Source organism: Phaethon lepturus, unplaced genomic scaffold (genome assembly GCF_000687285.1).
Source record: "Phaethon lepturus isolate BGI_N335 unplaced genomic scaffold, ASM68728v1 scaffold18390, whole genome shotgun sequence".
In the NCBI taxonomy this organism is placed as follows: Eukaryota; Metazoa; Chordata; class Aves; order Phaethontiformes; family Phaethontidae; genus Phaethon; species Phaethon lepturus.
Genome location: NW_010514241.1, coordinates 41,657 through 68,397, shown reverse-complemented (window position 1 = coordinate 68,397; position 26,741 = coordinate 41,657). Strand labels below are relative to the sequence as shown.

At 37.9% G+C, this 26,741-nt stretch overlaps 1 protein-coding gene across 1 annotated transcript in view; it reads left to right on the top strand.

The window, feature by feature from the left end:
* Window positions 1-3,258: 3,258 nt before the first annotated feature.
* Window positions 3,259-26,741, top strand: part of SIK2 (salt-inducible kinase 2) — a gene marked incomplete at its 5' end in the record, with an annotated part of 45,733 nt that continues 22,250 nt past the window's right edge. The window contains 3 exons of the mRNA XM_010292450.1: window positions 3,259-3,375; window positions 6,482-6,545; window positions 17,031-17,192. Coding sequence (XP_010290752.1) covers window positions 3,259-3,375; window positions 6,482-6,545; window positions 17,031-17,192 — 343 coding nt within the window. The remainder of the gene's footprint in view (window positions 3,376-6,481; window positions 6,546-17,030; window positions 17,193-26,741) is intronic.

Here is a 26,741-nt window from a genome sequence, read left to right as displayed (position 1 = left end):
CTGCTGTTGGGTTTTTTGGTTGGTTTTTTGTTTTTTTCTAATTGTTTGAACCCTCCTTATTTATTGCTTTCACTTGTGGTTTTTTCCTCTCTTCTATGATAGACCTAACCTCTTTTCTTTGAGATTCAGTATAGCTTTGCTTTTATTAGCTCTTCTGTACTGCACATGTCTTTTGTGCAAGCGTAAGTAGGAGAAAGTTACTGTATTATTTTGCTTGCATTTGAAGAGAGCTTTATAAAACACCTAAGGGGAGACACCTAATGGGGAGAAAATACGAAGTGACTGTGAGGTGAAATTAAACGAACCAGAGCCAGCGAAGAAGGCAGTCTTAAAATTTGCAAGTGTTGAAAGTTCTAGGTAAAGCTTCTACACTGTGTTGTCTATGTGAAGAAAGAAGGAGGTGAAGAAAGAAGCTACTGTAAATACCTCAGGTTACTGAGAGACTGATGTTGTCTGTATAAATTGCTATTCTAATTAGATTGCTATTAAACTTGAAATACCAAAAAAATGCAGCAGGATTTTTTTGCATTATTCTAGATAGATCTTAGACTTAGACTTTCCTGAACACCTGACCTATACAAGACTGGGGAGATACCTTGTTGCTTGACTGAAAGATGTATTACCATTTTGTGATGGTAATGCAAGATTGCTACAGATAAAACTTTTCATTGGTCTGTAAATAAGAAATAGTGGGCTCCATTCCTCTTCAGCCTGGAGGTCAACCAAATAGTGGGTATAAACTGGGATAGATGTGGAGAATGAAGGAGAAACCAGCTTGTGTTTCCGATTCCAGAGAGACAGTAGAAAATAAATTAAAGGAAGTGGAGAAATGTGACACATGGGTTGTTTTTAATAAATAGTTCCTGATGTATGTTTAAGAATTTGGTCTGGCTTTAGTGGTTTGGTTTGATTACTTTGACATTTTGTAGCTTTCTAGTTGAAGTGATTTCTTCCTAGGGTGATAAATGGTGCCTGTAGCAAATAAACAATAACCATAAGTCATTTTATTAGGTGTGATCTTAAATTAGGCCAGGGAGACTTAAAGGTATGGTTTTTGTGTGGTGTTTTCTCTTAAGCTGCATGTGTGATTGTTTGCATCCTCTGCTGCCGCATGGCATGTAATCAGACAAAATAAGGAAGCAGCTTGCTGCTCTGCCTTCGCAAGTGAGCGAAAGGGGACCTGCTGAGCGGAGGAGCAGTTGCTGTAGGGAGTAGTCAAAGGGAGTGCAAATCTGGCAAGACTAAGTGGGAAGTATGCATTTGGACAGTCCAGTTCCAAGTGTATTACTGTTCTTTTGTCTGTCCCTTATTCCTTGCATGTGTGAAGCCAGGCCTTTATTATCAAGTTTTATACTTATATCAAGTGTAAGACAGCAAATTAATATTGTAGCTGTGAAGGAATGGGAATAGGATGAGGGGTAACAAATGGGACCAGAAGCAGGTGATCCATGTTTTATTTGCATGGTGTCTTCATAGTCAAAAGACAGAAGCTTTCAAAGGGAGATCTGTCATCTTTGATGACTTGCCATCTTGAGCATCACTGTTCCTGTATGCTTCTCGGTGTGCAATGTAGTATAATGTGAAACAGGGCAGAGTAGATGCATTATGGAGAGACCTGTAAATACAAATAGCTAGCAGAAGACAGCGGGGGGTGGGACGCATGTTTTGAAAACACCAGGTGTCGGAATCCCCTAAATTGCTGTATGTGATACCAGAATACAGGAAAGTTGCAGAGAGCTGGGGAGGAGGGGGGCAGTGTGGAGTGGTTGCGTACCATTTTAGGTACCATTTCTTCCAAAGTGTCCTCTGTTATATTTTGAAGAATAAAGGCTATGGAGTCACTTGTGGGAAATGTTGTGGGATGTGAACCTTTTTTCTTTTCTTTCTAATGGCTGTATATATCATTATTCTTTTAAATGTGTATTGGTTTTTGATAAATCTAGTTTCAGTGAGTTCCATGTTAACAGGACATTGTTTAAAAAAGATAACCACCACCACAACTATCTCTTTTCATAAAGTTTTTAAAAATCGTTTGTTTGCTTTGGAAAATAGTCTTGTTATGCTTCAGCTATGTAAGAGTGCATCTTAAACAAAAGTTAATTTTCACTGATTACAAGGGTAGATAAGTTATTCAGTCATAGCAGAATCTGATTTTTTCTGGTGGTTGGAAAGTGGCTTTTGAAAAGGTTATGAAGCAAAAGTGTACTGAAATGAAGTCAGTAAATAGTTAATTCTGAATTCAGGTGCGTATATAATCAGCCTTACTGGAGATAATGAGGTTCACCTCCTGTGGATTTTTGTCTCCTGCATAGCAGCTGTCTCCTATAGTTCAATGGTTTGTGAAATGCAGTTATAATTGGAAGCATTTGTGTGATGTATATTGTTTGCTCTGGCTTCAGCATTAAAAATATGCTATTTAGGGTGAATAAACACCATTTATATATACAATACTCTTTAGTGTTGTGAGCCTTTGCATGGTTTTTATTGCAGCTATATATTTTTTTTCTTGGTTTAATTTTGGGGGTTTTTTAAATGTCTTCTGTTTGAAATTTGTAGTCTCCTAAGCATGTGTAGTTATCTGTAATTAACTTTGTAGATGTTGGCTAAAAACAAGGTCAATTGGAGCAAGATTTATTTTTTAGACTAATTGAGATCTGTTTGCAAAGTTTGACAAACGTATCTGTACAGAGTTTTTTCCCTGAACAGATGAACTGCAGATGTCCTTACGGAGTAGCATATTAATTACAGTTATAATAAGCATGTAACAGTTGAAACTACATGGATCTACCATGTTTTGATTACCTGTGTTGAGCCAACAGTTTTTCTTTTAAAATACCTTTTTGCATTTGTGGGATTCCAACAGGCTACCTTGACTCCAGAAATAGGCATCATTATGCTTCTTAAGAAGACTTTTGTCTTTACAACACTGCTCTGTGAATGGTGCTCAGTTGTTCCCACCTGCTACTGATATGAGAGCATTTTGCACCTGGGTTCCTTGGAGCACTGTCTTCCACCATATGTTCTGTTTTCCATTTCTTGTAAAACTTTCTTTTTCTGACATGCTGATGTAGGTGATAGTCCTGCAGCCACCTAGTGGGACTGCATTGTGCTGATGTATTTTTAAGTGTGGGATGTGTATTTCTGAGCTAGAAGAAAGGCCTCAGTTATCTGGGGTTGTATTAGCCCCTTTATAATGAGGATAAACTAATGAGGAAAATGTTGGGGAGTTTTAGTCTCACTTTTGCTGTTTGTGTGCAGGTGGCAATAAAAATCATTGACAAATCTCAGCTGGATGCTGTGAATCTGGAGAAGATCTACCGAGAAGTGCAGATAATGAAAATGCTTGATCACCCACATATTATAAAGCTCTACCAGGTATGGTTAGCAGTGTCTTTTTTTCCCTTTTCCCCCTCTCTTGCCTCTGTATGAAGAGTTCACTCTACACCAGTGACTTCTGGCACATCACCAATCTGTGACAAACTCAGCTTTGAAAGTTTATCAGCTGTGGTCTTTTTCATTCTGTGGTACCAATTAGGCTGGCCATGTTAGATACTCAAGTGTACCTGAAATCTGCTTAAAATACACAGAAGGTTCTAAGTTTTACATTAGTGAAAGAGTGCAGTTGGAAATGCCCAGTGATGGGACTTTGCTGTCTGTTAGTAGACAGGGTACTATTTAAGCTATAGTAGGGTATAAATACTCATCGTAATGTATTTACAGTGAGTACTAGCTGTGAGGATCTGCATGGATATAGTGGTTTCCTTTACTTGAGTCTTTGCTCAGTGTACAGACTGAGCAGTACTTGCAGCCTTTTTTTCTTAACCAAAGATGGTAAGACATGAGGATATGTAAATCCAGATTCTGCAGATATGCTTGTGATGTAAATGCACGCACCAAGCAAGAGCTTCCCAAACACTTTATCTTGAAGAGTATTTACTAGGAGATGGATAACTAGTTTTTTGTGTTTATTTTTGTTGGAATCTTGCATTTCACTTCTGTTGTGGATATGGACAAATTGATATATATCCTAAAGTGAATTATGTACCTTGTGGAATTGAATGCATTCCTTTATAACATAAAGGATGAATAATTATGGTACAATAATGTGTATCTACATAAGAGATAAACCTGCACTTGTGAGAAAGCATACAATTGCAGACAATGAAAACTTTTGAACATTTTTTTACTTGTGACTTTTTTAGTGTGCATAGTTTGTATAGTAAAATATAGGTTTGTTTTATATGTTTCTCTTCTATGTCATTTTCTGTTCCTGCCAGTATAGGGTAAAATGTTTGAGGCTGCTGGCATTTCTGCTTCAGTTAACTCTTGCTTTTAAGGCTTTCCAGATAATAGTCCCTTTGGGGTCTGTTCGTTAGTGTTCCGTTTAACAAATCACATGGTGCTTCTGAGTTACTCTCTTGCTTCTTTCAAATAAACCTAGGTCAACAAACAAATGAAGACTTGTGCATGCTAAAACTAAACATTGAATTTAAGTTCATTTGATGGCATCTGTGAAGGCAATGTAAGCACAAGGACTTGGACCTATGGTGTTGGATTTTTCAACTGAATAAAGACGAAGATCCTGATTTAGACTTGTTTAGCTTTAATTTCACCTTATGGGACAGAGACTGGTGCTTCCTCTTTAAAATATCGATTCACCAAGTAGAGGTGGACCTTTGGGACTAAATTTCTAACTAGCTAGAGTAATATCTACTACAGTTCCTTATGAATGAGTGACAAAACACAAAAATGGTAAAGGAGAGTCAGAATAGTTAAGCCTGAAGATCAGCAAGATCACTTGAAGAGAAAGGTAATTATTATGTAGTACTTACCCCTTTACTATTAAGGGATTGACTTGTTAGAAATGCATCTGATAGGTGAGTTTATTTTAAAAATAGCCTTCAAATTGTCTAGCTAGTTTGCTTGTATAATGTGCCCATCACTGTACTGTGTCCATACTACAAATTTCTGAATTGTCTCTTGTCAAGGAACTACTGAGGATTGTCAAAGTTAGGTAATGAAGCTAGCAATCTTGGCTTGATTAAGAATGGTTCCATATATGTGTAGTCCACAGGCTGTTGCAGGTTCTTGTCTCCAAATGTTGGTTTAAAACAGTCTTTCCAAACTGTTTTGCCTTCCAGATACAGACATTTCAGTTATAATATGCTCAGCTGTTGTAAAGTGCAGGAGAGACTGAAGGATTGCCATCTTGTTCTGTCTGCTGGCTTGTCAGTTTTTTGATAATCTTCTGTCTTTCAGGGTTTGCCTTTTGTTTTAAAGCATTCCTCTAAAAAGTTTATTTGTGAGCAGTCTTCTAGTACTTTTTAAGCTTGTGCATAAATAAAATGCAAAAATAAAATTCAAGAAGGTCTTGTCCATGGACAGCTCAGGCTGCACTATTTTACTGTGGTTACTGAAATAGGCCCAAAATGTATTGGGTGTTGAAATTGTTGTATTGTACTGAAGGGACATCCTAAATGACTTTTTTTATTTTGAAGTAGAGGATTTTTCACTTTCAGTGTATCTTTGATTATGCTATTTGTACAGTGCATTCCTGAGTAGCTGTTTAAGCAATTGAGGAGTAGATCATTAGGAATAAAACTGCAAGATAACTCACTGGGCTGCGTTTTACCAACTTATATCATGGAAGTATGGAATTTTGAATTGTTGGGTGAAATCTTTCTGTTGAGCCTGTGAACACAGCCTTGATGGAAAACTTTTGAAGTCTTCCCCTTACCCTCTTTCTTTTTTCCTGTTTATCTCTCTCTATTCCTTCCAGCCTCCCATGTTTTTGAATTGTGAGTGGTCTGTTCTTAAAATAGGAAGGCTGGAACTTATCAGAAGATAAAGTAGAAGATGCTTAAAGTTTGGTGGGGGTTTTTGCCCTCCCCCACCAGAGGGTATCACATATTGAGGATGTGATAGTTCTGTAGCTGTACTGTCCAATTGTACAATGGGATACTGTGACGTGGTGCTTTTACCTGAATTTTTCCAGGTTAAGACTGATGCTTACCTGTTTGTTTTTCTTTCTATAACTAGAGAACTGTTGGTAACAGATGTCTGTATTATTCCTAGTATTCTTTCCCAAGCACCAGCCGGGAGCATGTTAGAAAACTTCGGCAATTGAAGTACTTCAAGGAATCTGCATAAAGGAAAGTCTTTAAACTAGCTGCTGAGGATACTATCGTTTTGTGTTTGTCACATGTGGCTAAGAATCCTATCCACTTCCTCCTCTGTACACTGGCTTTATGAAGTATTTAAAGCTTATCCTTGTGCTTAGCATGCAAATGCTCCCTGTGAGATTGTTGAGGTAACTTGAAAGTTGAACAACAAAGTGATAGATTGTGGTAACTGTATGTGCAAGGCAAAGATTTTCATATCTTTACCAGAAGAGAACAATGAAAATAAGTATCCATTTGGGTGTTTGTTTGCTTTTTGCTCTTCCTGCAAACAATCTCATGTGCGATTTCTCTATCAACAGGTGATGGAGACCAAAAACATGTTGTACCTTGTGACAGAATTTGCCAAAAATGGAGAAATTTTTGGTAAGCAAGAGAATATTTTCATGTTCAACATTTTAATGTTAACTTCTGAAGTTTGTATTTATCTTGCCAGAGAATCCCTTTTACTGTAGTATGTCCCTTTCCTTTATTTGTCAAGAAATGTGTGGTAACTGTCATTTTTTCTCATTTTAGAAATAAGAAGTTTAGGGGAAACTGTTACAGTATACACTAGCATAAGAAAAAAGTTAAAAATTACTGATGTTCCTTTAGCAGAAGACATAGCTTGTTAAACAGAACAGTGCAGGATAAACTCATCTCAGCTGACAGAATTAGCAGGTTTTCAGCATTGAGTTGAGATGAAAAACTATATTTAAGTGTTCATCCTGATAATGAACAGTGGCCCAGACAGTATTTCAGGTAAAACTGAGGAAGCTGTTTCTTGTGCAGCTGATTTCTTGTGGTACTGATTTATCAGACATGACTTTTTTAATACATTTTCAGGAAGAACATGGTGGACAGAAGAGGGTGTCAGGGTGGTGTGGAGTAACACTCATAATAAAAATTTTAGGTTGTCTGTTTTGACCTGCGTGGTCAAATTCACATTAATTCTTGTTCTTTGGCTAAAACTCATCACTCAAGCAGGACTTCAGTGTTAAATTTATCTGAAATACAGTATTTATTTTTTTTTTTAGTTGTAATACTTCACAATGCATCCTTTTTGTTTTGTAATGCTCAGCTTGGACTACAGTAGAGATTTCATTCTATTTCTTTGGAAAAAGTTGTTACTTAAATCAGTGCAGGACAATTGTAGTATATAAATATTCTGAGCAGATAACACTTCACACTTGCTCAGCCCTCTTTTAGTGTACATGATTATTCAAAGTGCAGAACAGTACAGAATCCCTCAGTATTTTGAAGGGCCAGAAGAATTGAGGAAGCATACTAAATTTTAAAATTTTCTGCTGATGATTATGTGCAAGGGAATTTGTGAAGAGGCTGTGCATCAGCCTTTAGTCATCCTGAGGGCTATGGAGTGAATAGTAGAAGTGATTCCACATTCCTGAAGCTTGTGTTCTGGTACTAAAGGTGGTTCCTGCACATTCTCACCCTTCTTGATTGTGGTAATGGGTTGTGTTAAAAAAAAAAGAAAATATCTTCTACTTATATGTAACACAGACATGGTAAGGGCAGCCAGGTTGTAGCCTTGGAGCTTTCCTTGAGTGTAGCTTGAATACCTGTCATAACTCTCAAAAATCAGGCTTACAGCATCTGCTATGCCATTATCTGTTGTCTCTAGGGCATTTTGTCTTCCGTGATTGTACTGTGCATACATGTCCCAAGTTATTGTTTGAGACTTTTCTAAGCTATTGAGGCTAGTGAAGTTCTCTCGAGGAGGGACAGGCTGAATTTTTTCCTAGAACTAGCTATGTATAGCAGTGCTCCTTTTTAGGCCACACTGAAGAAACATGAAACATGACACTAAGTAGTTAAAGCATTTAATTTTGACCTGTGTTAGTGCCTTTAACTTTAAAATGTGTGTTAGTGATCAAAATAATAATTTTTTTTTTCAGCTCCCACACATGCGACAAAAATTTTGTGTCAGCCTGTGTTCTTCTGACCAAAGATGAGCTTGCTATTCATAAACTTGGTTGAAATGGTTCACAACCTGCAGAATAACAAGACAATGTTCTAATAAGGCTGGGATGATAAAATACTGAGAATGTTACTCTCATTTCTGTATACAGCATGTTAGCATAGGTCTGTTTTGGGGTCTCGTAACCTTTGAATATCTTGTGCATTTCTCAGGAATGTGGGTTTGGTTGTTTTGGTTTGTTGTGTTGTGGTTTTTTTTCTGAAGGAACAGAATGAGTTGCTTTACACTGATTACCATCTGGAAACACTGAATAAGAAGAAAGGAGATTCTGTTTTTTCTCGCCTTCTAAGCTGCTGTTCTCAAATCAGTGCTCATCTTAAAGCCAGGAGGTGCAGGCTGGCCAGGAGGTGCAGCCTGGCCCACAACTTTTTTTTCCTTTCTGAAATCTTTCCATTCATCTTATTACTTGCCTTGGAGACTACAACATTGGAGGTTGTTTATTGTGCAAGATTTGTATGCAGAATTGTGTGATTAGCATAAGCCAAAAATCTGTCTAAAAATTACCTTTGTACCTACATCAGGTTAAGTTTGTGTATTTTGCGTAGTTTTGAGGTTTCATATACGAAACATTCTCAGTACTCAGTCAAAATTCTGTAACTACTATGTTGCACTTACGTGACCAGAAGTTTTTTTGCTGCTGCTTTATGTGAGAAAGTGACGTGGTCATAGGGAAAAACAAATTAACAGAAGGCAAAAAATATAAAACTAATCAGCGTGGCTAAAGATTTTAGAAGTAACTTTGATGGTGACTCTTTTTGGCATCTTATTTGTCTTGGCTTTAATGTATAATTGTAGTAAAATGTATGTTTTTCTATAATTACAATATATTATAATTATAGCGTAATGTAATAATTTCCTGTAAAACTTTGACTTAAACTCTTAGTTCGTTCTGAAGAAGCAAAGCCTTTTGGGCTCTGAGACTTTCCCTGTTTGCAGATCCTCTAATGTGTGTTTCAGACACAGTTTAGCTAATTCTCTTAGACCTTGATTTCTCATTAAAATAATTAAGGAATCTTTCTGGGTCCATTATTAGAGACTTCATTTCTGTACAGGTTTTTTCTAAATAGGTTTTTTCTGATTTATTGGAATGATTTCTCAGAGTGACTTTTGTAATTAAGGATGGGATGTTATGCTGTTGTATGTATTTGTCACTGTTATATATATTTTTGAAACAGGAAGCAGAAATGAGGTAACGACAGAAACATGTTAGAAATTCAGAGGGGGGGAAGTCTCTACTGTGTTTTTTTTCCTGCAGACTATCAGACAGAACATGCACTACAACAGTAAGTGCTAGGTGAAGAGCAAATGATCACTCTGTAGCAATATGTAATAAGAACTTTTAAGTTTGAATGGTACCCAGGACAATGGGATTATTTTCCATGAATTAGTCTAGCATGTCCTAGTAGAGTAACAGAAGAAAGGAGTAGAAAAATAGCAGAGTAGCAGAAATGTTCTCAAAGGTTAAAAAAATGTTTTTAGCTGGAGTATTTCATACATTGCACGTGCTGTTCCTTTATTTAGGAGTTGGACTGAGGTGTTAAAGTGACAATCTTTCTTGCTAAATAAAAGCTGATTTCATGAGTTCGAGGCTTGGTGGCCAGGCACTTAGAGTTTTCACATGCATTTTAGTTGCAATAACGAAATTGGAGTTGCTGAGAAAGTTTCTTTCAAATGGTCAGTCAGCATCACCAGGGAGAATGAACTTGGAGGGCAATGGAATAGAGTTCAGCATGTGGCCCTGGTGATTTGAGTGCAGAAGAGGTGGAGCCTGGCTGATCTTTATTTTTTACACTGGGGGACCAGTGAGGGGGAAACAGAACTCAAATGTTCAAAGTTCTTTCTCGCTGTCTGGGTTATCTCTTCCTCCCCAAAGGCCTTATCATTGGACTGCTTGTGTCATAAGCAGGATATTATGTCCAGGACAACTGTGATGTACCTGGAAAGTAGAAAAAAGCAGAGTAGTATTTAAAAAAAAAAAGTAGGAAGATTACTCAAACTATATGAGCTTTTTCTCCTTCCTGTCCTGATCCTTCTTTAGGTGTACTGAATTTGCCATGTCAAGTCTAACAATGTGTGAAATAAAGTATCCCTTTTATAACATTAGCTTTGAAACAGCACAAGTAGTGGGATGCCCTTCTGGAGTCCTGTAGCCAAGTGTCTTTCAAAATTTCTAACACTCTACCATGCATCCTCGTGCTTTTTGGGGCATTTTACTTTGTTTTCTCTTGTAAAGCAGGATGGTTAGGAACCATCTATTTTCTAGTGGAACCTGCTATTTCATCTAAGCATTATGCTCAGTTTTATTCTTTGACTAACCTTTGATTGCACTTGAAAGGGGGCTTAAAAAAAAAAATATAAAAAAATTACAAACTCCCAAACAAAAAACCCTCTAGGTTTGTGAAAAGAGCAGCCTACTTAAATTTTTACTCAAAAGCTAGTGAGGTGGAAGAAGTATAATGAGAAAGGCAAACTTCAGTCTGTTGGGGCTCATCTCCCTGTATGTTCCCACTGTAATAAGTGAGGAGTGAGAGGCCTCTCGGAGGGCTGGTTCAGAGCTTTGACTCACCCTCCAGAGGAACCTCTTTTTCTTCTCCAAGTACGGGAGGAGCTGAGAGCAAGATTAGACTCCTTATGTTGAAGTTAGCTTTTGTGATAGCTGTTCTGAGTAACTTTGCTACTCGGTGATATACAAAATCTGTGAAAGTTTACAGAAGTTCCTTTTGAATAAGATACTTTAAAGAACATAGTGTGCTCTTCAAGATGGTTGTCAGTAGTTGGTAACTGGTAAATCTTCTCTTAATACCATGACAGGCTTTCAAGTTCACTGATTAGTGTGGTATTAAACCTCATTGAGTCTTTTCAGCTCTGCTAAACCATCATTTCATAGTGCTGACATGGACAGGATTATTTTTAACCCCTGTGCTAACATTCTTTGCTGTCTTTGTAGCTTCAGTGAAATTTTTTATGCTCAAGAGCAGTTTTGAATTTGCCTTTTGCCAGTTAATGTCATTGCAGTAAATGTGTTTTAGCCTAGATCCTTCAAATGCTGTTGCATTTTAAATTTGTTTTTTAAAAAGGTCATTAGACTTAATAAAACATTTAAATTAAAATGCTTCAGTTGTGCTTAATACTTCACAGATCTACAAAGTTTTTAAGTAGCTGTTTCCGTTGTGTTTTTTAGAAAGCATCTTTACAGCCACCATCTTGTAACCTCTCACCTGAAGTCTCTAAAACAGCTGAGATGCAGATTATCTGTTAGCTAAACTAACTACAGTGAACCTGTTCTGAAGGGCTAATTTTCTAGCTTCTCATCAGTGACTGTTTGTTTATATTAAAACAATCCAGACTGTGGAGGGGGAAGCTGACTGTTAAGCCTAAAAACAACGTAATCATTCAGCAAGGGGAAAGGGAATATCCAAGCTTTTGGTTTATGGTTGTTTCTACCCCCTCTTGTTTGCTCTCTGACATACTAGATGTGCATTTTAAAAGCAGTAAACATGACCAAACTACCAGCTTGTGTGACTTACGTCTAGCTTAACAATTGTAACTATTTAAAGGAATGTGCTGCTTTTGGCTGAAGTTCAGGAGCAGTTATTTTGATCTTGTCCTTCAATTTCCTCATGTGGCCTCCCAAGTGATGATAGCACAACTTCTTCATATGGACCTCCAATACAACATTTGACACATGACAGGGTGACTACCTATTTATGTACTTATCTGATACTTCCTTTTTCTACTTCAGCAAGAAATGTGAAGGATAGAAAGACTGAGGAATAGTTGAGGCAAACATTTCAACTGCCAGACATGGTGCCTGGGAAAAACCAGCTTAACTGCATTTGCATACTCACTTTGTTACCTTGCATCTCACAGCTGACTTTCTTGATTAGATGTACCTTACAACCTTCAGTCTGTTTTGCAATTGGACATTAGGTTGTGAGGACCTTGCTGCCTTTTAGAGAACCTACAGGAAGTAATGGGATACTGTCAGGCTATATTCTTGTGCTAATACTCCTGCACAGGGATCTGTCTGCTTTACTATGAAGAAGCATAAGATTATTCTGATATTTTTAAAAGCATTCACGATGGAAACAAAATGTATTTCTTACACTTGCCAGATGCCATCCAGGGCATCCACCACTCCATTAAAAAATTACTTTTGTGGAATGATAGTACTGCACAGAAATAAAAAATAAGCTCTTTTAGTCGGTCCTGTTAATGCTCTGTCTTTCTTGTCCCAAAGGGTACCTTGGGACTTAAGCCTGTTTTTGCAAGAGGCTCTTGTGCATTCGTAGAGTGTGCCCAACTGGGCTGACCTCCTCTTCTACATGCAAAATCAAACATCCCTGAGAAGTAGTAAATCTCAAAGTAAGTCTGATTTTTGGAATAGCAAATCACTGAACTTGCAGAGAGGCTGGTAAATATTTGGAAAAAAACATTTCTTACACAAAGCAGCAGCTACTTGTGAAAACATTCCTATGTTAAGTATGTACAGTAACTAGTCATGTGAAGTGTGCTATGCCTGTGCAAATGAAAACGTAACAGTGCTATTACAGTTTTATTGACACTTCTCTGAGTATTTCTTTTGGAAACAGGCAGTAACTGATGCACAGTTTAACCAAAGTGACCTAAATTCTCTTAGGGATTTTGTTCTACTTATTAGGGAAGCCAAAGTAGTGTTATTTTGTCCTCAAAACAGATTTTGGTGGGAACAAGATTCCCTTATAACTAGTTCTTTGTGATACTGCAGTATCCCGGCTCAGTCAATATGGAAGACAGTCTTACAAGTTTTCTAAAGTATTTCAGTATAAATGCTCAGCCTTAAGGAGACATGTTTGGTGCTTACAATGTCAACTTCTCAGCATCTTGCACCTGTTTAAGTGAAGAATAAACTTGAAGTATCTTCAGAAATGCTTCCACATGAAGAAGACATTCAGATATCTCTTTGATTTCCTAAAGTATTAGTATTTAACTATGTCTTTATCTGTAAGAGCCTAGCTTTACCTAGCAGTTTTTTCCTGGACAATTTCATACATGTTTTGAAAAGAGATGCAGAAAGCTGGACTGGAATGGGCGTGAGCAGCTATCTGCTATGTCCCAGCCTATGTGTAGGATCAGCTGCACCATTCTTAGAAAAGTCCTTGGAGAGAGATATTCAGTAACCTTCCTAGGCAAAGCTATTCAAGATCTGAGGCTTTTTTTATAATAAAGATTTTTTTCTAATGTTTCATGTAGACTTCCCTAGCTGAAATTCTAACTGATTATTACTGCTCCTGTTAATAGTCATTCATAGGACTAAAAAGACAATGTGTCCCCTAATATGGAATTATTTGTGCCTTACTAAGCTTCAACTGAATGAGTGATGTCTTGAGTGCCTTACACTGAACCTAGATCACAGAAGAGTTGAGGTTGGAAGGGATTTGTAGAGAATGTCTAGTCCAGCCCTGCAGCTCAGAGCAGGGTCAACCAGAGCAGGTTGCTCAGGACCGTGGATGGAGACTGCAGTCTTCAGCCAATCTGTTCCAGCATTTGACCACCTGCACAGAAAAAAAATCCCTGTTTTCTTAGGTTTAAATTTAACTTCCTGTGTTTCAGTAGGTTCTCGCTGCCTTTTGTCCTTTTGCTGGGTACTTTTGCTGAGAAGGGTCTGGCTTTGTTGTCTTCCTCCTGTCAAGTATTTATGCACATGATAAGATTCCCTTCTGCACCTTGTCTTCCCCAGGCTGAACACCCGCAGCTCTCTCAGCCTTACCTTGTATGACAAGCACTCCAGTACCTTAATCATCTTCATTATCCTTCACTGTACTCACTTTGGTATGTACGTGCCTCTTTAACAGAGCCTTAACATAACCAAATTTAAAATGTGTACAATTGTCTATGTAAATAAAGGACCATATTTTAAATGAAAAGCATTGACCACAGGGTTTGCCAGACCATGTCTGAGTCATATGTTTTGAAGTAAATATCTTAATCTTTCAGTTGTCCAGTAAACAAACATACTTTCGACTACTGAAAAGGCTGGACAGGAAGCTGCTGTGTGACAAAAGTCCTGCTGCTTTCTGCTGTGAATCCAGCTGAATCTAAGAGATCTTCTGGTCTCTTTTTTTATTATAGAAAAATGAAAAAAAAACCTGCCATAGAAACTTGTAGCCAGAGGGTATGACACGAGGGTAAGATTTGTCAAAGTATACATTTAGGAAAGCATATGTAGCTTTGCTATTTCAGTCTTTGCAAGGTACAACAGGGTGTTTTGCTCTAGGTGTCTGCAGTACAACTAGAGAGACTCATGGTTCTTATCTCCAGAGGTATATTGGACGCATATTCAAACAGTGTCCAGATTCTGGCTATTGCGGCATAATGTCTCTTAGTAAGTTTCAGCTGTCTTAAAGTTGCTTCTGTAACCCAGGGGCTGGCATGCTGCCTGTATCCCAGCCTTTCCTATTTGCAAGCTAGTTAATGCACAAACAGTATCCTTGCACCTACCATCACCTATTTCGATAGACTGTGGTATGTCCTACTTCTCCAGGAGAGAAAGCAGTGTATTTCAGAATAAATTACCTGTTCTGTGCAGACTGCTAGACTTGGTGGAATACTTAAGGCCAAGGTTGTTTGGAATCTTTAAATTAAAGTCCTGACAGGCTAGAGCTATAAAAGCAAATGACAGCTTGGATTCATTAACTTGTTTGCTGCATTGCTTACAAATGATGGATTAACAGCTTAAAATGCTGGTTTACATTCATTGTAATTTAGTTTGTGCCTTTGATATCTGACTTCACCCTTAATATCATATGATTTGTCAGTCATTTTGACTGAATGATATTTAGCTTGCAAATATTACGATCTCCCCTTACTGCCAGGCTTTTATTTCTTCTTGTGCTTTACCAAGTTAAACCGGCTGAAAGTGTATCAAGACTTAGGTAGGTTACAAGCTCTGAGGAGAGTTTTCAGACCTGCAGGTTCCAGAGATCAGATCTAATGTGCTTTGCTTAAAAATGATTTTTGAGGGATGCAGAAATGAGTATATTGCAATTGAAGTCTCTAGTCTGCTGCTTCAGATGGTTCAGGAGCAGCCACCTCTGTGCTTGCAGAATGTGCTTGGGAGGTAGTAGCAGCAGTGCATGCAATCCTTTCAATCCCACCACAAGTAAAACAAAGTTAAGTTACCTCCGTAATGGGATATAGAACTTATTCCTAAGTGATCACCCTGTAAGTGAAAATATAATTCAGAAGACACTTTGATAGTCAGTATGACACCATCTAGAGCATATAATGGCAGTGTAGTCTAGTGACCCAAGTGGCAGCACAGAACTTGTGATGTGTAAGAATGCAGGGTCAGTGAAGTGGTTGGTTTTATATGATCCAACAACAAATAATTTATTTTTCATGTTTTTCTGAATATCTGGGAAAATCTTAATAGTTTGTGGGTGGGTCTGTGCCCTTTCCTCCTGAACAACATATTTCTTTGTCCTTATCTGTAGTGACAGTGAAGCAAAAGTACATCATGGTGAGGTTTTACTGGAAATGTATTTTCAGGTTTTAGAGTGTGCTGCTCAGGCCTTCTCTGGTTATCATAAAGAAAGCAGAAAAGCTTACATGAAAATGTTACAAGCGCTTATAAAGCCCATAAGCAATATTTTATTTAAAAACAAACAAAAAACCCAAACCAAAAAAACCCCCACAACCTAATGAAGCCAGGCTTCATTATGCTTTGGCATTGTGTTGGGCAAGATGATCCTTTTTGGATCACTGGGATTACATAACTAGCTTAGAAGCTACGATTAATCATTCTATTTATTGATTTTGTCAGAGATTCTTATAAATAAACAGAAGTAGGTTCAAAACCTCCATTACATCATATTCACTTTTCAACTTGCAGAAGCAGCTGTTTTAATCTCTTAGAAATGTTTGTGTCAGCTGGTCTGTAAATGATGATTCCTGTTGATGGGACTTTCTCTATCAATGATAATTAGGAGGAGATGGCGGCAGCTCCAGCAGTTTAGTTCTTGCTCACTGTTTTTTGTTTCACTTCAGTACCAGTTGTGATGCAGCAAGTGGTTGGAGATTGCTACGTGTGTATATGCTCAGCTCTTGCGTGTGATCACCGGGTACAATATCTATATGCGTTTGCTGCACCTTGGCCATTAACTGCATTCTTTGTAGGATGTCACAGACCATTCTGAAACCATCCTAACAGTTGATTCTTTGATCTTATGCTCCACAAGAGAAAGAATAGAATTGGCAATAGAAGCTGTTTTTGTCAAGACTCACACAGCTGCTGCTTCACTTGTTTTTGTTCCTGAGGATAAATGAAGTCTTTGGTTTCAGAGCTATCATTTGTTTCAGGGCTAACGTTAGTTTTTACAACATAACCAAATATGAAAACAAAATGTTTTTTCTGCTCGTGATGCAATGAAGACGAGAGAGGTCAGGATGGGTACCTTATGCATACTTGTTTTATCTCCAGAGAAAAAAATACTTTTAGCACCACACAGCCTCTGTTGAGGCTTCAGAGAGAAAAGTGGTGTGAAGCTTGTGTAAACTGTTAAGAGGCTAAAGCTTGAAGTACCTCATGATGGTGAAGCCAGTAATTCCAAGTATTCCCCATTTCACAGGAGTTGTGTTATATGAACGAATTTATCAGTAAAGTGAAGTAACTACAAAAGAAGTAACAGAGACTAGAGTTACATTACGCAGCAGCTTTTTCATACTCTTTTTTTCCATTCTTTTGGAGGGGAGGGTGTGAGTATAATGGGTTGGAAACTGTGATTGGCTGAAATACTTTTTGAGGTTCCTAGTGCTAATTATTTGAGAGAAATAATTTAGTTTCAGGGTTGTTGCTTGCTGTGTAATCCATTTAAATCTATTTATTTTAACAGATTACCTCGCTAGCCATGGCCGTCTAAGTGAGTCAGAGGCCAGGCGCAAATTCTGGCAGATCCTCTCAGCAGTGGAGTATTGCCATGGTCGTAAGATTGTTCACCGTGACCTGAAGGCTGAAAATCTTTTGCTTGACAGCAACATGAACATCAAAATAGCAGGTACTCAGAATGTAGATGATATTCAGCAACAACTTATCTTTATGAAGGCCTTTCCAGTAATTGCTGCCCAATATATCCTGATGTGCTTAAGGGACAGAAAATCAGAGTGGTAATACGTGTAATATTTTTGTATTATGGATATCGCAGTACATGTAGCTAAAATAATTCCTAGATTAGCTCTATTATACTTTCAGGAAAAAGGAATTAATTTTTAGAGTTAGAATAATTTTTTGTGGGTGTCATAACATGTCTGTAGTGCTGCCAGATGTTCAGGTTAAAACAGAGTTAATCAAATAACTTCTTTGAACATTAGAAAAACTCAAAATGGAAGCTTATTGATTTTTTTGTTTTGCATGCATGATTTAATTTTAATTATACATTTAGACACATCAGATGTTGCTAGCAATGGAAATCATTTTGGCAGTTGTCAACTCATTACAATTCCATGAATTCTTCTATACTGACTTTAGCCCAGCAACACTTGAAATTGGAAAGCTAGATAATGTCTTGATTTGGAGGACTGTTGAACTTCAGTCATCAATAATACGGGAGCAGGAAAGGAAGTCTTAACTGCTATAAGAAGTTGGTTTGTATAAGAGTAAGCTTGCTAGTTCTGAGAAGGAAGTGTGAATAGATAGCCAATCAGGCTGAGAAAGGTAAAGTGATAAAACATTTCTGAGATCACTGCTGGATTATTTTATCCTTGAATTTGCTCTCTAGCATTTCTGAAATGGATGAGCTGAAAATGTATCTTGATCTCTAATGCTTCCTGTAAGGACAAAATTGCAGAAAAGTGTTACATGCACCAGCAGCTATCTAAAAGATGAGCTCCTTTTTGACTGTGGGGTACAAAGACAGTGTCCTGAAAGATTTTAAAGGAAAAGTTAACACCTGTTTAATTGATTAGCATCTGTTTCACAAAGATTCACCCCTTTCTTTGCAATACTACAGCAAACATTGGGAAGACTAAGCAATTAATTCTGGGGATTAACTTCAGCCTCAGGAAAAATCTTTTAAATCCTTTCAAGTCATCTTTATCAGAACAGAAAATCTACACAATCTTTTAAAATGTGCACTTGCCTTTGAGATGAAAACTATTTCTTGAGCAAGAATTTTATCCTTTTTAAACTTAGAGAAAAGGAACCCATAGTCATTGCTATGAAAAAAAAAAACCACACACACACAAACACACACCCCACATCCACCCAACATAGGCTATCTTTGCCTATGAGAACGTTTTATTGATGGACCAAGAAGGATTTCTTATCAATGTATGTATTAATAGAGTAGCTTTCCCAGATCCTAGATATGTTTGTTGCTTTTCTATTGACCTTTGGTTTTTCATGTACATTTAAAACATTAATTTCTTCATTCCTCTACCACCACTTTTCCACCTCTAGCATCTTTTTCACATGGTTTACGAGTTTGCAGAAAGGTTAATCAACGGATAAATTAAAATTGAGGAAAAAGAAAATACAGCTATGTGAGTTCCAGAACCATGATTTTCATAGACTGTTAGGCTACTGTTTGTTATCAAATCTGAATGTAAGGCAGGGGTTTTTGGCAGAAAGAACAGTGTGATAAACAGATTCTCTGAAGCTAGAGAGGGAAGCCTATGGCATCTTCTTAGTATTTTGCATCTCTCTAGCATCTCAGAGTGGGGATTTTACAGCAGGTTCATAAAAGCTGTAAAAATTGTTATTTAACACTATAGAAATTAATAGCAGAGTCTTTGCAGTAGTCTCTTTTTAATTTCATTTTATATTAAACTGTTTATGGTTATTTTAATTTTCTCTATACTCTATTGTGGGCTTTCATATTAACGTTAAACTGTAAAAATATTAAAAGCCACCATCAGATGAAGTGAAAGGGTTTTGCAGCTGTTGTAGCAGGAAGATGCAGTTCTGGTATAAGTTCTGATTTAGGGCATTTGATACATGACGAAAGCTAAAGAAACAGTTTGGGGTGGAGATGATGTCTGGACTTTATAATGAAGTGGCCCAAGTACAATAACTAATAACATTGAGATTGAATTGGTGGTGATGTCTCAAAATTCTGAAGAGTAATATGGCCACCCATGCTGTTTGCTCACAGCTGTTGGTAATAAGGCTGTGAATTTGACAGTGAATGGGTTTTGGTACTTTGTTCAGCTTTACTCTAGCAGGTTCATCAGCACTACCATTTGTAAGGTATCTTTACTTTTCTCACTTCTGATTTCAAACTTGCATTTATTTCTAGCAGCTACTGATAGCACCTCAAGATTTATGACTGACATACAATGGTATTTACCAGGACAATGTATGGCTTCAGTAAATACTATGTCGAAGGGCTGCATGTCACCTGGACCGTGCTTACTATGAGTAACTGAACTAAATATAAGGGAATTTTTGCGCTATTGTTCATTTATGCTTGCTTTCCTCGCTTTCTGATTTTCTGCTCTTCTCCCCATTTTCACCACCACGTTCTATCCCTTCAAATTTCTCTTCCTCCATGTCAGTGTTCTGCACTGTAGCTTGTCACATTCAGCCTGGCATAGTTTTTCAGAAATCATTAGGGGCCTCAACTGTACTGAAGCAGGGCCGTATTCAGAGGTATTCCTTTCATGGATGTCCTTAGCACTGCAGGGATGCAAGCTCCCTGCCTCCCTGAACAGTGCAGTGTGAGCATGACACAGGCTCACAAAAACACTACTTCAAAGGCACCTCAAGAGACCTGTTTAACTGAAGAAAGGTTAGAGACGTGAACTGTACTGTCGCAGGGAATTTCAAGGCATAGGTTCTCCAGGGACTGAGATAAAAGCATTGATAAACGGTAGTTACTAGATTCCATCAGCTGCTGCTGCTGTCTCTTTCCTCTTAGCTGCTCTTGGGCTCTATCTCTGTATTACAGAAAGTTAATTACAGGTGGTCTGTATGTAAGTGATCACGTTAACTGGTGATTCAAATAGTCTGATTCTTTCATGTATCTTTGTCAAGCTTTATCAGATTGATAACATCCTGTGTCCAGCTTTGGTGATAAAGTAGCTGGAGGAAAGTTATGGCTGCTAGAAATTTTGTAGTGATTTGTGCTGAGTCAGTTGTTTTATTTTTCTCTGTAAAGGAGATAGACGATGAATTCCACAGAATGGCTTATCTCTGATTTTGGAGCCATCTGGTGCTGTGCAGATCCCTGAGAACAGTCTCTTCCAGTGGCTCATATTCTTCATGGTTCATTTATCAAACTGTGGAAGAACAAAGGGCAGCCAGGATCCCAATTCTGATAGCTAGAGTTACTCTCTAATTCGAATTAATCTAACTATTCTAGCTAATCTAGCTATAATTAATAATAACTACTCTAATTAAAAAACAACACAGTAACTGGTGAATTATTTTGATAGAGAACTCTGCAGTGTCAGTGTTTGCATTGGGCCCCAGTACCATGCGTGGGGCTGTCCCTTCCTGATCGCTCCAAGCAGCTATGAAATCCACATAGATACTCGTGGCCATTCCAGGCTCTTCCTAACTTCCAGTGGACCTCTTGATTCATTCTGATGCTTCTAAGACTTTTATTGAAGCTTTTACTATGTAAGAATACAATGTTTTTTAGTCAAATACAGAAACATGCCTAAAGATACCTCTGTATTTCAGCTACTGAGAGAATAAACTAAGATTCAAAAATAAGTGTTCCTAAACTGTGAGCTGATGAGACTGCCACCTTTTATGCTTAAGCAAGGAGGCTGGACTGAAATTCGGTAGTTTTGTGTTAATGTTGCTCTAAAAGGAAGAGGATCGATAGAATTCAAAGGATCTTTCTTTTTGTCTTAGTAACTGGACAAGAAACAGAGGATTCATAAACATCTTGAGGTGAGAGTTTTGCTGGACTGTTATTTTCTAGAAGCTACTTAAGTAGTTGGGAGCAAAAGCCTCAAATTTTAGCATAAGTAACGTAAAAGAAAGTATTAATCAGATAAGATGTCCACTGAGAAAGCTACAGCTGAAGAATGCCATACCAGGCAGTCTCCATCAGGTTTGACATCGAATTTGTTTTTAGCAGTAGCAAGGTAAACCTTCTTTGTTCTTCTCAAAGTTATTGCCTCTTGATAGCTGGATTGTTCATGTACCCTTTACGTTTTGCTGTTTTTTGAAGGGATCATAGGGACTGGATTTCAGTTACTGATCACTGATACGCTATGCTGTCATCAAATAAAACTTGCTCATTGTCTGTACAGTGAAACATCGGTGCATTTGTGAAAATTAAATCCAGTTTGAATTGAGGATGGAATAGTGAGCTTCTCTCTGTATACTTCCAGCCCCACAAAACCACCAGATTAAGACACCTTATAGATGTCTGCAGAAATCATGCCATCTTGATGGTAAAGCTATTGTGTTTGAACCAGATCAGGTAGGAGAGACTGTTATTTTGAAATAGGTTGTAGTGCTGGTTTGTCTCGCTGGTGGACAGTAAAATATGCATTGACGTCAGAATTGGCTGATCAGCATTCAGTTCATGAAGTGGGTCAGGTTTGTTTCTAACACGCTTATACCTTTATCAGTACCTTATCAGTACCTCTCTCCCAATTATCTCCTTTGCTCATATTACTATTATAACAAAAGATCTACGTGGGTCTATGAAGCCAGTCAGATTGAAATCTCTTGGTAATTTTACAAGAATGGATTAAGTATAGCTCTGAAGATAGTATCCCCTCTAAAGGATTTTTAGAGGTACAAATTAGAGACTACGTCATATTGCTAGATGCACAGCAGAAGTTGCAGTGGCTCTGGCAGGGATCTTCCATTTCCCAAATTGCAAATGGGTCTGAAATCTTAGGCCATTTCCATTTTTAACAGTAAAACAGATGCGATGTAAATGATATATGTTCATAAAATTATACCTTCTAAATTCAAGATTATTCTAAAAGGGGTAATGAGATTGAGAAACAAAATACCTCAAATGTTGAGAGCCAATATTTGCAGATTGCACAAAGAAAGAGTTTATTCAGCTGAACACAATGCTGCAAATGATTGTATTTTTTTTAACGTGCAAATTCAGGCAAATGTTAAGATGATCTTTTCATTATATAATCTCAGTGCTCTGGTAATGAGTCCAGTTTCAGTCCTTTTAGAATTCTATGTCTGGCATATATTTTGCTGAGGGCTGGCACATTTTCCCCTTAAAATCAGTAATGTTCTTAAAATCCATTTCTCTGGAATGAGAAATCTTAATAGCGCTTAGGTTAAAAACAATTACCTTTGATCTAGAATGATTATGGTAGATCATCAATTGCAAAGCAGAATCAAGATGGCGGGGTGAAGAGAGAGAATGAGAGACTTGTGATTGTTTTGTGCTTAACTGAATCCTGGCCATTCTAACATTTAAGAAGTGGGACAACTAAACTGACAGTGCAATAATAAAAAATTGAGGAAGCCCAATGGACCAAGCATCCAGTACCCCATCTAAATTCTGAACTTTCTTTGAAATGGTTTTCATGGGTGCTATTAATTCTTAAGAAATGGTTTAACATCATTTGAAGACACAAGTGTAGAAAGCATGATGGAAACAAAAAGAGGTACCCTTAATGATTTATGTAGCCTAACAAATAATGCTGATCTCCCTGCACAGGTAATTATTTTGTCCATCAATAGAATATAATTGGATTTCTAAAGATAAGAGCAGATTTCTGAAATATGCAACACTGTTGTTGACTCCTGTGTGACATGAAAAGGCTAATAAATTGAATGGGTGGGTATGGGAGGTGAGCTCTGTTTCATTCATCTAAATGGATTTACTTATAGTGTACTCTGTGAGAAGTACCTTCATTCTGTCATGGATCTTCTTGCTATGAGTCTCTCTACAGTGTAAAGTATTAGTATTTTGTTATCTTGGGAGGCAGATACAGGAGATCAGGGCACCTAGATTTCCTTCTTTGTTTTACTGTCAGGATATCATGCTTTGCGTAAGCATTTCTCCTGTACCTTCGAAAGCAAAGCATTTTCCCTCCCTGGAGGAAACTATAAGGTGTATAAGTATTTGGGCATGCACTTCAAGCAAGGTTTATGGTTTATCGTTGGACTTGATGATCTTAAGGGTCTTTTCCAACCTAAATGATTCTATGATTCTATGAAAAAGTCCAGTATGAATTAGTAGGTATCTGGCTTTTACTGTGCTTTGTATTGTGAACACATTTTTTCAGCAGAAATTCATAACTGAAGGATACTGGTGTTCCTTGCCCATGAAAAAGGGAAGAAATTGAAGTTTTAGGACTGCAGATCAAAGACAGAATGAAGGAACCATTTTCCAGGTTTATAAGACACATACTTCCAGACAAGGCGCACAGACCCATAAGGAATTCTGTACTGGGTCAGATCCACCTAGCAGTGACAAGGAGAGTATACCAGGCTGGCCATTTTCTGTAGCCTATTCCCCTTGTGCTTGTCCCTACCCCAAAGCCCCAGCAGCCAGTATTGTAGTAGTGCTTATACAGAGTGCGTCCTTGGCTACTGCTTCTAGTATCAAATTATAGACCTTTCATTCATGGATTTGCCTAATAAAACTTAATAGCCTGTGCTGTCACAGGACCATCAGATGCAGGCCAATTGCTGCTTTTCCACCCAGTCAAGCACTGTCTCGACAGCATAAGTTCTGTAATTCTATTGCTCAGACAGGGAGCAAAGGTAACAACCTTGCAAGGATCATGCCATTCAGTTCTAAGATGTCCTTGCTCTTGAGCTACTTTTGGTAACCATAAATAAAACTACTATGTGTTATGAAATTAAGCATGTAAAGATAATAGTAGAAAAACCCCCAAAAGTCCTAATTGTAATGTAAACCTGAAGCTTCTCTTATATTGATCAGTCGTACTTAAAGACTCTGTTCTGTCTTTTGCTGTCCAGATTTGTTCATGTTTCTTTTTGAAGTGGCTTCCATGTGTTCACATTCACTAAATAGCTAACTTTAAATCCAGTCTCGATAGGCAAAGAGTTTCACTTTCTTAGGAATTGAAATCTTGTGTATTTCTAAGCATGTCATGCTTTCTATAGCTGTGCTTATAAACATATGTGCATGTACTTGTGAATCTGATATGAAGATTTATGAGGGTGGCACCTGAGCGGGAGTTGCAGTTCAGAGATAAAGATTGATATTTATCTGCAGTACTAAAAGGATATTGAAAATCTAACAAATTCAAGGTAAGTGAAGGGAGAAGTTCAGATTTAATGACACCTACACAGAAGGCAAAATGCTTCTGAGAGAAGAAATTGCTTCATGTCTCCTGAAGTATTGTCAAGGTTGCCAAGCCAATTATGTGTGAAAAGTCTCCTCAAACAGAATAGAAGAAATTCACAACAAAAGTCTAGCTGTGATAGGAAAAAGGCAGGCGACATACAGGGACTGGGGGATTTTTTGGCAGAAGATTTTGTTGTTTCCCCCTCTGTTATTACAGCTGAAGTGGCAGTTGTTTCAGAACTGGAGGAGGATGTACAAGGAAGGATAGCATGAATGTTATATTCAGTGTTCCCTATGTAGATTTGGAATCTGAGCTGACCTTGGCTGTTTGTACCTTTGGAGTATGGTGACATGCCAGGACGCCATTGCATAACTGGTCATGCAACTGTCAGGCATTCTGTGTGCTTGCAGAGCATGACACTGTTATGGATCTCCCGTTTGGTCTGACCTTCAAATACTCATTCTGCAACTGTAGCCTTCTTACTGCTAGGCAGTGGGGCTCTTCTTTGGTTATGGACAGGCCTCAGAAGTTCATTGCTGTGAGATTGGGTATCTGATCTTCTGACTTTGAGCTAGTACAGTGACCTTAGAGTGATGTTGGAGATTTAAACTCTTGAGGGTTCCACCTGTACCAGATTATTTACAGTAGTGTAGGATGTTCTCTTGTAACAAAGTATGTTAATTATCTGGAATACAATATTAATTTAGGGACATTGGGTTAAAAGGGTAAAATGAAGCTTAAATATTTGTCTGTCTTTTAAGTTCCAAGTCTGATTGTTGACAATGCAAAAATAGGTGAGGGATAGGAGTATCATGTGAGATCGCAAAAATGGCAGCTTATCATTAGCAGTCAGCACACAGATAAATCTCTAAGGAGCTAGAGTGATTGTAGATCTGATTTAATCACTGTTTCCCGCAAACTCAATCATTAATATTTGAACTAGAGTTTGTCTTTTAAAAAGTCCTCAAATTTCTAGTCAGAATTTTAAACAATCCACTAAATACTACTGTGCTTCCCTAGAAGATGATTCTAAATCAAATCTGTTAAATCATGAACTATAACAGTTTCAAAGTTATTTATGCCCCAGAACCCCTTTACCAAGCAATATGCTTAAGTCCGAAGGCTCTGATCATCATCCTTCTTCAGCAGATTCTCATGAATTGTTTCTTCCAAACTGAAGCCATGGGCTGCAGCTCCTTATTTGTCACTAGGATCACTTTAGCAGATTGATGTCAGATAAGCCCTGTAGTTCTAGTCTTAAGGGATGATAACAAGGCTATCCAATGACCAAATCAGTTTTCCCAGAACAGACATTTACTTGTTCGCAACAAAAGCGTTTGGGGGAGGAATAAAAAAAGTTAAAACTGCAAGGATATGAGAGATGTATCTATTCCTGCTTTGTGTGAATGTAAATACTGGGTATGGTTAGTTTGAGATGAGAAGTGAAAAGGATTAATCCTACAACTGCAGGTGACACTGAAGAGCTCCATGGATTGAATTACTGTAAGCAGATCTTATTCATGGAGTGTTAAGCACATGAATCTTTACAGAATTTTTGTTGTAGAGAAATTGGCATGACAAGTTTCTACTGACTTCAAAATTTGCTATTATTGTTAGCCCTTTATAATGACCTTGCAAATCCCATCCCAGAGGCACTTTTAACCATCCAGAAAAGAGCAGGAATATTCTATTCCATACTCTCTCTGCTGCGTATAGTAAGTGGGTGTCCCAAAATTATGCCCATGGTTAGGCAGGGTTCCTGCAGAAAATGGTGCAGTTAGTGTTCGTACAATTGTCAGTTGTCTCTGGGAGTACATCCTGTGTAGCTGCACTGAGGTACTTTGGGATCGCTTCCAGGACAGATAAAGATCGGATACTTTTTGTCTGCAAGAGGAATTACGAGAATGGCTTGGGAGTTAGTGGCACCAGAGAGATTTAGCTCTTGTCGTTGCAGCAGAGCTACTGGACTGCTCGTCTTGTTTGTGAAGCAAGACCGAGTTTTTAGAGTACCTGCAGATCCAAATTAAGAGGTTTTCCTGGGTGGATAATTGATGGGTTAGGGCAACCTGGGAAAAGTTTTTGATGGCCCAGTATGGAATTATCTGTAATGGGCGCACACCCTGGCCTAGTTTCTTTAAGGTGTCTAGACAGATAAAGAGCAGTCTTTTGGCAGCTTTAGGTTAGACCTAGAAGTTTCAAGTGTATGGTCAGGTAGTTGAAAGTAGATACAGCCTATTTTCCTATGTTTTCAACATGACCTTGCTGATGATGATAATTAAGCCAGTATCTTTATCATCTAATCGTGGACTACCCTGATAGGAGTATCCTGCTTATTTTTAGACTTAATC